Source organism: Ochotona princeps, chromosome 19 (genome assembly GCF_030435755.1).
Source record: "Ochotona princeps isolate mOchPri1 chromosome 19, mOchPri1.hap1, whole genome shotgun sequence".
Classification (NCBI taxonomy): Eukaryota; Metazoa; Chordata; class Mammalia; order Lagomorpha; family Ochotonidae; genus Ochotona; species Ochotona princeps.
This window is the reverse complement of record NC_080850.1, coordinates 23,919,381-23,934,518: the sequence shown is the minus strand read 5'-3', so window position 1 is coordinate 23,934,518 and position 15,138 is coordinate 23,919,381. Positions and strand designations below refer to the sequence as shown.

General features: G+C 47.8%; 1 protein-coding gene across 3 annotated transcripts in view; it reads left to right on the top strand.

Annotated features, from left to right (window-relative positions):
• The window catches only part of AFAP1L1 (actin filament associated protein 1 like 1), a 57,657-nt gene that overhangs the window by 22,805 nt on the left and 19,714 nt on the right, over nucleotides 1-15,138 (top strand). For all 3 annotated transcript variants that reach the window (XM_004587554.4, XM_058677216.1, XM_058677217.1), the window contains 8 exons: nucleotides 348-476; nucleotides 1,419-1,502; nucleotides 2,204-2,301; nucleotides 3,211-3,319; nucleotides 7,013-7,111; nucleotides 7,697-7,908; nucleotides 10,285-10,464; nucleotides 12,312-12,401. In XM_004587554.4, the coding sequence (XP_004587611.1) occupies nucleotides 348-476; nucleotides 1,419-1,502; nucleotides 2,204-2,301; nucleotides 3,211-3,319; nucleotides 7,013-7,111; nucleotides 7,697-7,908; nucleotides 10,285-10,464; nucleotides 12,312-12,401 (1,001 nt within the window). The remainder of the gene's footprint in view (nucleotides 1-347; nucleotides 477-1,418; nucleotides 1,503-2,203; nucleotides 2,302-3,210; nucleotides 3,320-7,012; nucleotides 7,112-7,696; nucleotides 7,909-10,284; nucleotides 10,465-12,311; nucleotides 12,402-15,138) is intronic.

The following is a 15,138-nucleotide window of genomic DNA, read 5'->3' as shown; positions in this document are numbered from 1 at the left end:
CCTGAGCTGAGCACCCCCAGGCCTGCAGAGCAGAGGGCAGCCTGGGACAAAGGGAGGCCTAGTGAGGCTTAGTGAGGCCTGCTGGCCTTGCCTGAGGGCTGACTGGGCTCAGAGTGAACCTAGGATGTCCAGTCCTCCAGCCAAGGCCACCTGAGGTCTCAGGCATAGTGGAGAGGCCTGGAGAAATATCACAAGGTTAACTTAACCGGCCCTCCCAAGGGAGACGGTGGTCAGAGCTGGGACAGCTGCATGAGGGCCCAGGCCCACCTCCTGACCTCTGGTGGGTGGGAAGGGTGCAGGCTCCTAGATGCAGAGCTGTGACTGTGCTCCTTGATCCTCTTCCCCAGTGCTGGAGCAGCTCATCCCAGAGCTCACAGGGCTACTCAGCCTCCTGGACAACGAGTACCTCAGTGACACCACCCTGGAGAAGAAGATGGCTGTGGCCTCCATCCTACAGAACTTGCAGCCCCTCCCAGGTCAGCCACAGACACTCAGTCTGGAAGTTTTCACTGTGACAGGTTGTAAAATCTCCACTGCCCTCCTCCAGAATCTTCAATAACTCCCCAGGTCCTTCTGCAGAAAGACACAGAGGCCTCTGGAATGGTGATATCTGCACATCTCACACTGGTCCAGTTGTCCATCCACCTGAACCTCCTGCTCCAACACATCCTGCCTGTGCTCTTTGTGTGCCTGCACCCTGCCTCAGCCCTCTCCAGACCACATACACAGAACACACGTCTCACACATACAGCAGGCACACATGGCATACATTCACACATAAGACACACACTGATAAGCATAAACATCACACGCTACACAAGCACTCCCACACCCCTCTAATACACACACACATCCTTCTGAGCTGTACCCCTCCCCTGCATATCTGTCCATGTCCCACCCTCCAGGTCTCCACCCTTCACTGTGGGCCTAGCAGCAAGCCACCTTCAGTCACTGCAAGTTCTTCATCATCCCCTTCTCAGTCAAAGGGACAAAATGTGCCCAGTGAACTCAAATGAGCTGAACCCATGTTCCATAGAGTTCACAGCATCTGAAGACCACTATAGGAAGCCATATAGTGGGTGATCTCTTCCCAGAGACAAAACAGAGTTGATGCCAGCTGCTTCCCACCTCTCCCCCAGGGACAATTAAATGAGGCAGTGGTTTTCTGATCATGCTTGCTAGAATCCCTGTCCCCTGGTTGTTCCCAGGGAAACCTCTGTAACATTGGCTTCTGGGCATTCTTTTCCTTGGAGAGAGATCCTTGTCAGTAGCAATGTAAAAAGAAAACAAAGTCTGAAAACCATCAGAGAACGTGGGATATGAACACACTTCACAATGTATGGGAGGGAAGTTCCAAGGGGGGTGGAGCAGACCTGGGCCCTTCCCTGCTCACTGCTGCTGTGTCCTCCTCCTGACAGCCAAAGAAGTTTCCTACCTGTATGTGAACACTGCAGACCTCCACTCTGGGCCCAGCTTTGTGGAGTCCCTCTTTGAGGAATTCGGTATGCAACTGTATCCTGACTTCAGCTTTAAGACCCTCCCTCTGCCTGTGGATGTGTGTCTGCTGCTCCAGCTTACAGAAGGCCCTCAGATTGGCAGGGCCTTCCTCTCACATTATGTCTCTGAGTTGCTCTGGGCAATCCTTTAGCATCCCTGGGTCCTGCCAGTTCTGGAATATAACCAAAATCTGCAATGATGAGATGCCATTCCAGAGAATTAATGGATAGCACAGGTAAATGTGCAGTCCGAAGAGGGCCCCACACGAGAGAGAGAGAAAATGCCTGCCGTGCCCATTCTCCAGTCCTGTTCTGGGACCCTGGGTCATACTATCCAGTAGCTCAGCAGAAAATGAGAGCCAAGTTGGAAGAGCAGGGGCTGCCCTAGGCATGGGAGCATCCAAAGGGGGACAACCCTACTCAACACACTGACAGCTGTGACAGTAAGTGATTTTTAGGGACTGTGCCTTTGCAGCACAACTGGAGCACCCTGACAAATGCTGTCTTTCTTCCATACTCTCATGAAGCCTGGGAGACAGAGTGGGGATTCTTGGGACCCATTTATGCAGGGTGACTGGGTCACTTACTCGGGTTACTAGTGGAAATGGTGAGGCCTGCCCCCACCTGCAAGTTACCAACCCCTAACCCAGCCCTGTTACCTTCTACCATGTGCATCCGTGTCTCTTCTGCCTCGTGGCCTGACCTAGACTGTGACCTGAGTGACCTCCGGGACATGCCAGAGGATGATGATGAGACCAGCAAAAGAGCCAGCCCAGAGCCAGCCAAGAGCCCATCTCTGAGGAATGTGAGTCATGGCCTGGGTCCCCATGCCCACAGGCCCTTTGATCTTCCTGGCTGTCTCTAGAGGTGGTTATGGACAGGGCATTTCAGTGGCCCTGATGTTTTCTGTGATGGTGCTGAGAGGAGAGTATGTGGAGAATCCATGTGGCCCTTGGGCCCCCGGCTAGCACCACCCAGCCTGGGAAGTGCACACACACAGGCCCTGCAGGAAGTCTCTGCCCCAGGGGCTGCGTGGCTTCTACCCTCCACACTACTCTGCTTCGTAGCTTTGGGCAAATCACTTTCTGTCTTGGATAAAGCCTGAAATTTTCACCTACAAATGAAGGAAAAGACCATATCTAGGGTTCCCAACCTTGGGGCTGTGGAATTAGAAAAGGGGGCCCAGGGCAGTCAGAGACCATGTCTGTCAGCTGCACAGTTTATCTTCATCACTGCTATCAACAGCATCAACTGCTGATAGCTCACCATGTACTTTACATGCCCACAGCAGCCGAATGGGGTTAGCACAATTGTTATCCCCACTCCACAAATGACAGGACTGAAGCTCGAGAGGGTGAGCAGTATGTCTGATGCCCCACAACTAGTGACAGAATGTTGCTGTAAAATAAGGCTTGCCCTGACCCCAGAGTCTGAGCTCTTAGCTACCTGCTCAAGATACCTGCTTGTCCTCCTGCCCGATGTTGATGTGGACTGCAGAGGATTGCAAGACTCACAGAGGCTTAATAAGTCTGCATGGAGACATAGGTTACCCATGCAGGACACACAGACTCTCCTGTCTGCAGCATGTAGCTCTGTTAAGCTGTAGCTTCATACTCTGACTGCCTCCTGCCTTCCAGGAGCTCCAGCCTCCCTCTTACCCACAGCACCCTTCTTCTCCAGCTTGTTGGTCTCACACATATTTGTCCCCCTGCAGGCAGGTGAGTTGCCTCCACCACTGCCCAGCAAGCCTCCGCCTGAGGACTACTACGAGGAGGCCCTCCCGCTAGGCCCCGGCAAGTGCCCAGAGTACATCAGCTCCCACAGTAAGTTCAGGTTCCCTCCTGTTCTCCTGGAGCTTGGCTTTTAGTCTCACTTCTTGGTGGCCTTACAACACCCCTGTTTCCTCTCTCCAGCCCTCTGATTCTCCTCTCCTTAAAGGAAGAAAGAGGAGCTACATGTTCCTATCTAAATGTGCCAGGATGGAGGTCAGCATGGCCACTCTGACTCCCTGTTCTGACGCCTGTCACTGCTGCTAACCTAGAACTCCCCTCCAGCAGATGCTGACACAACCTGTGTCTCAGCAGGGAAGCATAAGCATCTTACAAAGAAGTCAGTTAACGAGTCAGCAGACTAAATAACAAAAGCATATGGGCTAAACCTAAAGTCTTCAGAGCAGGCCACTCCAAGATGATGTGGGCAGAAATATGAGGAGCTTTGTCCATACTTGGTTTCACACATCCCTACAAAACACCGTGTGAATATTCTTAGCATTAATAATCTAATAGCATGACACTTCAGAGTTTATATATACACAGGTAATTTACACATACATAAGTAAATACAAATATAATACATAAACCTGTTTTTATTGCCAAAAGGACACACTAAAATTATTTAGAAGGCACTTGTACAAACTGTCTGAGAGAAATCTCTTAAATCAGCCACAAAGAAGAGCCTAACCTCCCCATGCTTGTGCTTGGGTTATAATGGGTGGCTACTCCTTTGAGGATCAGAAGAGGCCACTTGCTTGGGGATAACGACTTATCATCCCAGCAAGAACATGTTTGTAGTTTTGGAAGACGACCATGTATAGTTCATTTGCATAAGATAGTGTCTGTGTGGTGCCACCCACAATCCTTCAGCACGGAGGAATATTCTCCAACCACCAGAAAGTAAATAAAACCAGTTAGCACTGATCAGAAATTAATTGCAAGGTAAGTCATTAAAGAAAATAGTATACTGCCTATAACATGATGCCATTGGAGTTTTTTCTAGTAGAATCTAGTACATGTCCATTTTAGAAGTTTGTCTAGGATATGCAAGAAACTATCAACAGGATTTTCTGAGAAAATGAATGAATTTTTTAAATTATGGGTGAATTTTTTTATTGTGGTAAAATGCACATGAGATTGACTGCCACCATTCTAAATATGCAACCAGTGTCATTCAATACGTTCACAGCGGTAGCCATCGCTCAGTTCCCAATCATTTCCTTATCCCAAAAGGAACCCCCAGACCAGTGAACAGCCACTGCCCCAACCCCTGCGACCCACAGTCTGCTTCATATCCCCATGGTCTTGCTTCCCTCTTCCAGACACGACAAAGAGGTGGATTCATACATATGTGACCTTTCGTGGCTGGCTCCTTTCACATAGCTTTATGTCTGTAAGGTTCATACATGCTGTAGCACTAGCAGAACTGTGTTCCTTTTTATGGCCAAGTGATGTTCCATGTTGTGCCTATCCACTCATTTGCTGATGGATACTTGACTTGTTTTTGACATTTGGCCATGACAGAGTTGCACTAGCAGAACCCCCTGCAAGCCTGACAAGTCACAGTTCTAGGTCAATGCAAACAGCTCTCTGGAAGTGAACCAAGCAGCTCCACTTTATCTATTCAAAGGCAGGAAATGGGGTCCTACTGGGCCCATCATCCCAATGAAGTCCCTGGGCGAGAGGAGGCTTCTCCACCTTCCCAGTCCACTTCCCTCTCAGACATGGCAGAGAGGCCTCCTCCCAGGAGCAGCCGGGATCCTGGGGCAGCAGGGAAGGGGGGCCTCAGGAAGGGCTTGGACTCCATCCAGGAACAGCTGCCAAGCCCATCGGGGAGTATTCTTCCTCTCGCGCCCAGATCCCAACCCTGCCAGGTGTTCGAGTGCCTTGCCCTATGCCCCACCCATTTCCCCACAGAACCTCCTCCTCTCCCATTTGTACTGCCCCTGGCAACCTCAGTCCACTTCACAAGGCAATGGACAACATCTGAGACCCCAGAGAGGCTGCTGGGAAAGGCAGGCCCTGAGACTCGTTGAGGACACAGAACTGGTGTCCCGGTCACCAAGAACGTCAGTACTGCTGTCCTCAGGAAACAGATGGACAGGAGTGGATGTGAGGCCAGCACAGAGTATTGAAGAACAGTGTAGTGTGAGAGCCAGTAGGCCCAGGGAAAAGCAGGCTTCCCAAAGGATGGGACGTGCATCCGGGCTGGGGCTCTCAATTCTGATCCAGGCTGTCACTTGCAAACTCTGTGAGGCTTGTTTCCTCATCTGTGAGGCAGGGCACATTCCTCCTTCCCAGCACTATGGGACTCAAAGGACACACTAAACGTGACAGCTTACATTGGTCCAGCACTTCGTGTGTGCCTCCCAGTGCTGTTATCTGTATTGGATCAATAACCCAAGGTAGGTGCTGTTCATTTCACAGCTGAGAGATATGAAATGCAGAGAAACCATGTTTTCTGCCCATGGTTACTGGGTAAAAGGCAGAGAGAGGATCTGAATTCAACTCAAGCTAAAAGCACATGCTGTTAACCAACTGAACCTGTAAGTGTGCTCTGAGAACTGCCTATAAGAAGAATCTTGCATAGTCTTGTAAAATAATGTTGGTGAATAAATCACTGGCATTCAACACTATTTCTATTTTTATGTACATTTAGAACTTTGCTGTTGTAGATTGTGCATCCCAAATCAGAAAATCCCAAAAGCCAATATTTTCCCACACATTCAAAAGTTTTTCAGCATTTCATGACACCAAAAGTGGACAGTTTCACACATGACCTCCTGGAACAGGTTGGCCAAACACAGGTACACTAAAAATACTTAAATAAAATAAAGGTGTATATAAAACACAAATGACTTTGCTATTTAGTCTTGGGTCTCATCCCTACAATACTTCAGTATATACAGGCAGATATTCCCAGATCAAAACACCTTTGATCCCAACCATCTCAGATAAAGGGTATTCAACATGTACAAATGATTTTGTTTCATTTTTAGAGCAGATTTCTCAGCCCAATCTACTTCAGGACAACCAAATCTCTGGGGATACCACCCAGGGATCTGCATTTTAAAACAAATCTTGAGTAACTCCAGAAAACCTCTGTGCTACGCTGTCTCCCAGCCCCAAATAGGAATGTACTCTTCGGAGTTCTGTGTAGGTAGCAACTCCCATGCAATGTTATTCTCCTCTAGTCTAAGTCTTCCATTGTGTTCATATATGTTTAGGAGATTGAGTTTGATAAGAAGAGGGAATAGGTGTATTTGGAAGTGAGTAGAAGGGATGGGGTGGAGGAAGATGAGGCGAGGAGGGCAGAGCAGAGAAGGAGGTCTGAGCCTGAGCAGCTGGAACACCACTCCATGCAGAGCAGGAACCAGGGCTGAATTCAACATGTACACATTCCCCAGTACCCTGGGGTCACAGGAAAGACTGGGAAGATTGGAGGACAAATCTTTGTGCTAGGTCTTAAAGAATAAGTAGAAGTTCTGTAATAGGAGATAAGAGAGCACTGGCAAGAGCAGGAACACAGGCCTAAAAGTATGGCAGGGCCCATCACAGCAGTTCCTGGTGGCAGGAACACAGAGGGTAGATGGGAAGCCAGACAAGATGCACAGAGCACCCAGACAAGGAACAGCCAGGAACTGATACTCTTCCCTGAGCTAGGGTGCTGGTAGGCTGGCTTTTACCAGACCTATCCCTGGAGTCTACCTGTATTTCCCCAAGCCCCTTCTGACAATTCCACAGATGGCTGCAGCCCAGCCCACTCCATCGTGGATGGCTACTATGAGGACGCAGACAGCAGCTACCCCACGACCAGGCTGAACGGCGAGCTGAAAAACTCCTGTAAGTACTGGACAGATCAGACAAGTGCTATCTGCACAAAGAGCAGGCTTTGACATGGCCTTGGACACACACATGGTCACCACTCTTCAACCAAGTCAAGGTCCCCAAAGCCCTTGCTTTTGATGACCCTAAAACTGGAAGTCAGGACCCAGACTCTATCCGTTGCCCTGACTCTTGACAACTGATCTTAAGTGAGTCATTTCCTCCATCTGAGCCTCAAGCTTCCTCATCCATAGAATGGGGGATTTACTGGATGGCCACGAGAATCACCTGAGACAATGAAGAAGAAAGTAATGGGGTCAGGACAGAAGTGAAGGTACTGAGAACTTACTAAGTGGTAATCAATTGGTAAACAGCTGAAGAAAGGAGGTACTATTAGATCTCTTTACTGAGGAGGACAACGGGACATGAAGTCAGCAAGATCACAAAGCAAGTGGTGAATCTAAAACACATACAAAGACAGGGGTGTGTTTAGTTATTATCATTGGCATGCCACAGCCCCTGTGTGGGTCCATGCCCCTCCCCAAGTTGAGGACCTTCCTTGGGGACAGCACAGTGACAGGACCTTTCCTGTGGCACCCACAGACAATGATTCTGATGCAATGAGCAGCTCCTACGAGTCCTATGATGAGGAGGAGGAAGAAGGGAAGGGACCGCAGCCCAGGCACCAGTGGCCCTCGGAGGAGGCCTCAATGCACCTAGTGAGGGACTGCAGGATATGCGCCTTCCTGCTGCGGAAAAAGCGCTTCGGGCAGTGGGCCAAGCAGCTGACGGTCATCAAGGAGGATCAGCTCCTGGTGAGTGGCCTCACGTGGCCTGGGGTGTGAGTGTGCCTCCACGTGCGTGACATCTGTCTCAGTCCTTCTGGCCTGGCTGTGTGGGCAGGGGTTCAAAGCTTACAGCTTCCAGGATGAGGTCTCTCCCCTGCTGGCAGAATTTAAACACACACAAATCCTATACACTTGATGGTATAGTCTTTGCCAAGTTTCTCTTTGGCCAGAGAAGAATATTTTAACACGTTAAAACAACATTTCTTGTTTTTCATTGTGTAAGTAAATGTGATTTATAAAATTAAAGAAAAACAAATGAAGTGATTTTTTAAAAACCACCCACAATCCATTGACCAAGAGATATCCATGGTTAAGTCTTTTTTTTTTTAAGATTTATTTATTTTATTACAAAGTCAGATATACAGAGAGGAGAGACAGAGAGGAAGATCTTCCATCCGATGTTTCACTCCCCAAGTGAGCTGATCCGAATCCGGGAACCTGGAACCTCTTCCGGGTCTCCCACACGGGTGCAGGGTCCCAATGCATTGGGCCGTCCTCCACTGCTTTCCCAGGCCACAAGCAGGGAGCTGGATGGGAAGTGGAGCTGCCGGGGTTAGAACCGGTGCCCATATGGGATCCCGGGGCGTTCAAGGCGAGGACTTTAGCCACTAGGCCATGCCGCCGGGCCCCCATGGTTAAGTCTTAATGTACATATTTTCACCCTCATTTCTATATGTTTGCTTTTTTAAAAATAATTTATTTACTTTTATTTCAAACGAGAGAGAGAAGTAAAGACAGAGAGAGAAATCTTCCATCCACAGGTTCACTTCCCCCAATGATAGCAACAGCCAGGGCAATGCTGATCCAAAACCAGGAACCAGAAGCCTCCCCCAGGGCTCCCATGTGGGTGCGGCAGCCCAAGGGCCTGAGACATCCTCCACTGCTTTCCCAGGCCATAAGCAGGGAGTTGGATCAGAAGTGGAGCAGCTGAGATATAAATCAGCACGGTAGGCTGAAGATTAGCATGCTATGTCACTGTACCGGTTCCATATGTTTGCTTTTTATAAAACAAATTCCCCACAGCATTCATTGTTTAACTTGCTTTGCTAAAGGTTTTTTTTTTTTTAGTATACCATCTCTCATCACTATTGCTTCAAAAAAGAAAAATGCCTTTAATTCCAAAACAGGAGAATGAATATGGTTTATGAATATAATTTCAGAAAAAATAACAGCTCCTCACCAAAAGTATGTTGATAAGCCTTGCTCAACACTGATATATTTGAAACATGACCTTTTTGCCCCCTGGGCCAGTGAAAAGTTCAGCTCAACACTGTACCAATCCAAAGAGTCATGACCATTCTTTCCCCACTACTTAATACTTATTTTTCCTGTATTTTTCCTGGCTTCCTGCAGTGACCAGGATCTCTAGCATGGTGTAAATACAAATGGTAAGAGCAGGCATCCTTGATTCAGTCCAGATCTCAAAGGAAAAGTTGTAAGTTTTAAAATTAATTAATTAATTAGTGAGACAGAGTTTCTATCCACTGGCTTACTCCCCCATTTGCTCACAATGGGCACGGGTGGATGAAGCCAGAGAAAGAAACTCAACCAGGTCTCACATGTGTTTGGCAGAGACCTAACTACCTAAGCCATCACCTCTGCCTCCAATGGTCCACATTAGCAGGAATCAGGAGCTAGCTACAGAATCCAAATAGCCAATATGGGAAGTCTTAACCACTGAGCCAAACAATTCCCAACAAAGGGAAGCTTTTAATAAGTTATATAAAAGCTGATACTTGCTGTAGTTGTTTGTAGATGTTCCTTATTATCATGAAACAAAGTTCCCCCTATATCCTAGTTTTCTGAGAGTTTATATCACAAGTGGGTACAAATTCTACCTCCATTGAGATTTGTGACTTTTTCCCTCCTTGTTCCTATTAACATGATGAGCTATATGGTTGATTTTTGAATCTGAAACTATCTTTGCATTCCTAGAATAAACCTCACTGGGTTTTAATTAAGTGTGACCTTCCTGTGTGTCTGGATTTGCTAGTACATTCAACCCAGTGGGTATACACCCAACCTTGCCTCTCCCAGAATTCTCTCTGTCCAATTTCTGCTGTGTACTTGGTTTGAATTGGCTTCCCCTCAAGCCAGGTCATGTCTTCTCCGGTTCTTCAGGCTAGAATGGTGTTCCAGGCATTGCACTGAAATTTACCTTTTCCTAAGCAGGCGGTGTGCCTGGAGACTTCCCTGAGGGGCCAGGCTTCCTAGTGTCCTCATGCAATGCCCATGGGTGGGTTGAGTCTGGGAGGTTTTTGAGGTGGAGGAGCTATTATGTGAGAGGTCTCTGCCATCTTCCCCCAACTCCAGAAGGCACTAATATCTTCTCTCCCTGTCCAGTGTTACAAAAGTTCCAAGGACCGGCAGCCACACCTACGGTTGGCACTAGGTGTCTGCAATGTCAGCTATGTGCCCAAAGACAGCCGGCACAAGAGACACGAGCTGCACTTCTGCCAGGGTGCCACAGAGGTCTTGGTGCTGGCTTTGCAGAGCCGGGAGCAGGCTGAGGAATGGCTGAAGGTACATGGGGTCTGTACTTCCCACCCAACTATCTTTTTCTCCTCTCTTCCCCAGGCCAGCCTTCAGGGGACTGATCTTACCCCTAAAATGAACCAAGCTTTATGTGGAGACATGGGCAGTGCTTGGGCCCAAACAACCTGCTCACAGCCAGGGCTCCTGTGCAAAAGTGAGCCTCAGGCATCTGCAAGAGACAGGCCTCATACTAGAAGCTTCTGTCCTCTCTAGTTAGTTGATCCCCCTTTCTAACATCCCTACTATAGGCTTGTCCAGTTTGCACTCATATACCTCCTGGATGGAAGCTGTAATCCAACTTACAGAACTCTGAGAACTACCGTACACTGAACTCTTGCTTTGTGTCATGCAGTATGCTAGGAACTTCACCCACATGATGACATTTACCTTTGCAATGGGACTATCATGGCTTCCATTTTACAGATGAGAAAACTGAGAGCACAGCAAACTTCCATGACTTGCCAAAATCACACAATCAAGTGGTTGGGAGCAGGATCGGAAGCTGAGAAAATGAATCTCTGAAGGTCATAAGCAGGATACCACAGAAATAACAAGAAAACTTTGCTGGCACTTACTTACTGGCTGTGTGATCCTCTGCAAATGACTTCCCCTCTCTGTGTCTCACTTTCCTCATATGTAAGTGTGTCTTATCAGTATTTCAGAGAGTACTTGGCTGCAGTTCCTGCCAGAGAGCAAGTGTCCAGCCTGTGTCCAGCAAGTATCAGGCCTTTCTGCTGCAAAAACAGCAAAGCCCTCTCCCCCAGGCTCTTAGCAGAGACCCTCCATCTCCGTCTGCCTCTGCTTCTCACTCCTGCCTTTCTCCTCCTCTGATCTCCCTGCTGGAACAATGAAACCAAGGACCTCCCTCACTCCCCTTCCTGTCTTCCTTCCTGTGATAACCCACACTCCCACCAGAATGTATGGTGTTTCTCATCACTGTTGCTGTCTCAGGAGGGGAAGGAAGGGAGAGAACCTGCCTGCTGGGGGAGCCACTGCACTCCAGGGTCTGGAGGGGACAGAAGGCACTTCAGCCCCCAAGTTAAGTGGCCTGGCTTGACCTTCCCATCCTGGGAGATCCATACCTACAAGATTAGAGCAGGCAACCACATTTGATATCTGGCTCTGCTGCCACCTCACAGAGCTCATCCTCCTAATCTGTAATTCAAGGATCACAAGGCTGTGGTGGGGATAAAATGGTACCATCCACAGAAAGCCACCTGACAGGTGAGCAGGAAGTGGTGGCTGTCATCATTTCATGGCCTGTATGCTTATTGCCTTGGGTCAGGGACTCTTTTTTTTTTTTATTATTATTTTTAATTATATGACAGTTTCATAGGCTTTGGGAATCCCCCTCCCCCTCCCCCAGGTCAGGGACTCTTAAGTGTCAGTTTCCACATCACTGAAATCATTGGCGCTGTTAACTCTGGCTGCCACCTCAGGCTGCTGTAAAAGGTGCACACTGTCACAGCAGCAGGCTCTTCACCCATCACAGCCATGATCTCCATGTCCTCAGACAACCCAAGCCAAAGGTGAACATTATTCTCATATTATGGATGTAGGCACTGGGGTCCAGAGCAGGGAAGTAGCTTTCCAAAAGCCAAATGACCGGGTCTAGAAGCCAAGCTGCTTGATTCCTGACCCTGCCTCTTTTCAATCTGAGGGACAAATGGAGAAAAAAGCCCTTTAGGTCCTGAGCACTCCACATCTGTGCAGGTGGCTAACTCAGCCAATCACTTCCTCCAGTCACCTAAGCCTTTTGCCCAATGGCCTTGTCCACACATACTCCTCTCTTCTTTTTCTGCCTCCCTGTTTAAAGCTGTGTGTCCTCTCCACAGGTTGTTCGGGAGGTGAGCAAGCCAGCCAGAGCCGAAGGACTGGAGGCACCCAGGTCCCCAGTCATCCTGTGCAAACTAGACCCAGACAAGGTATGCTAGTCTCCACAAGTGCCCCCCATGCTGAGCAGTGGGTACTTAGCACAGGTTCCACCATGGAAAAGCTTACAGGCTGTGGACAAGCTAGGTTTGTACATGGTATCATATAACTTGTATGTATGTGCCCAACACAAAGCTGGAAGAACAGTAGTTACTCTCAAGAAATGCCTATTGAATTCACAAATGTGGGTATCATTGAATATCCCTGTCCATTCTGCAGCAGGAGCCAGAGGAGGAAGTGACTCATTCTGTCAGAATAGCAGCATCACATTTGAACTGTGATGTGAAAAACAGGTTGAAATTGGTCAGTCACAATCAGGAGTGTGCCTACTCAATGAGTGAAACATTTGTCAGTTAACTGGTCAAGCCATCAGCACATATGTTCTGGTAATTATACTTTTCCAGGTGCTGAGGGTGACACATGGACTCAGGCCTAAATCCTCCACACAACAACAGGATAGTCTAATGCTAACAAAGCTTAAGACCCACATGCCTAGGACTTGTGAGATAAAACATGGAGTAACATTTACAGAGGATGACAGTGTACCTGATTTTGATAAGTATATATTCAAAGGAGAGAAATCAGGCACATGGAGATTTACCTAATAAAGAAACAGAACTAGAATTTATTATTATTATTATTTACTGGAGAAACAGAAGCAGAGTTCACATCCACTAGTTTTCTCTCCTCATTGTCCACAACAGCCAGGACTGAGCCAACCTGAAGCCAGGAGCCAGAAATTCAATCCAGACCTCCTATAGGGGTGGCAGCGATCCAACTACTTGAACCAGGGTATCCCCAAGCAGGAAACCAGAATTGGGAGTGAGGGCAAGACTCAAACCCACACGCTCCAATATGGGGCAGTAGCTTAGTCTGCCCCCAGAGCTAACATTTAAATCCAGACAGTCTGACTGCTGATGATGAACATCCTGAGCACCTGCTCTTCCAGTACTTAGTATCTGTGCACACCAATCACTATGCTAGGCCCCAGCATGCAATCCAGAGACAGACACAACCCCACCCTCACAGTGCTTAAAGACCAGGGGGAAGCAGACACGCACATGCCAAGCTGTGCACAAGCTAGGGAAGAAAAGTACCAGGTACCCTGGGAATGTGTGCTGCAAGCCTGCTCCTGTGTTGGAGATCTGGGAAGGTTCCCCATGGAAGTGACATTTCAAGTGAGAATGAAACATTAGAAAGGAAGGCGAGGGGCAAGGCAATCCAAGCAGAGAGAACAGGTGGGCGAGCACAAGGAACCATGGAATTGGAAGCAGCCAGCACAGCCTGGCTCAGAGAGAAGGAGGAGCTTGTCAGCCTACTGATCCTGCAGAGAGAGAGAGAGAGAGAGAGAGAGAGAGAGAGAGAGAGAGAGAGAGAATGTGTGTAAGAAGGAAGGGGGAGAGGTTTGGCAGCAAGAGCTCACACTGGCCAGAGGGATGGGGAGAATTAAAGACATGGGTACCTATGGTAACCCCTAAAGCATGGGCAAGACTGCATGAGGCAGAGATAGCCAAGAGAAAAGGATAGTAGAAGAGTGGAGACTGTGTATGATTTTACAGGTGTGTGCTGGGGTGCAGTATGAAGGATGCACACAGAGGCGGATGTGGCTAGCTTGAGCAGCTGAGCTTTCCTGTGGCTGAATAGCCAGGATAATTTTGGTGGGGAGAGAGGATGCAGTTGTGATATTGGGGTATGGGAGTCTGTCTCTCCGTGGAATCATGGGATTATAGTGCCATCATCATTCACTTAATTCCAGAGTACACACAGTGTTTTTTGTGCTCTCTGTCTTTTTTTTTTTAATTATTTATTATTTAACTTCATTAATTACATTGTATTATGTGACACAGTTACATAGATACTTGGGTTCTCCCACCCCTCCCCAAACCCTCCCACCATGGCTCTCTGTCTTAATGAGAAACTTTCCATCTATACACCATTGAGGATATGCACAACCATAACTTGTGATTCTCAGTTTACAAAAGGGAGGCTTTATGCTTGGACAGTTGTATCCCATTTCTGACAGCTGCCACTTGTCCAGACCTTTGGGAAATGAAGGAGGGGAGCACAGGACATCCACTGTCCTCTCCAGCACTAGGCTCAGAGAGAAGCATCCCAGGCCTAAGCTGAGGATCCTCAGCAGGAAGGGTTTAAGGGCCTCAGCTCTGTGACTCTACCTTCTAAATGCGCCAAGATCATTATTATCAAGTCTCAAATCCAGCTGTTTAGCCTCTTGAAGCAAAACAGCAGCACACCAATACAAGTGAAAGAAAGGGTATAGTGTGTTGGCCTCACAGTTCTACCAGGACCAGCTCCCTGGTGCCTTACCACTGGCCTCTAAAATAAGTGTGATTCGGGTAAGAAATCCAAGCCTTAGGAAGAAGAATTTCCCACAATTCCTCAGCTAGTAAGTGGTAGGAGAGTCACACTTTCTCCCAAGACCAGTCTGGCTAGTCCATTCTACCTTCCATGCTACCTGGTAGACAATTAACAGCCTTGTAACAATTTGTCTTTTTTTATTATTATTATTGTTATTTATTATTTTTAATTCATTAATTACATTGTATTATGTGACACAGTTTCATAGGTAACAATTTGTCTTTAACCTTGGTAGACAAACAACAAATGAATGAATGATCCAGAGTTGGTAGAGTGGGTAAAAATTAATGGTGGCTGATAACACAGCTGTTAACATGGTAGAAGCAGTTAAGTCTCTCTGCCTGACCTTACCAT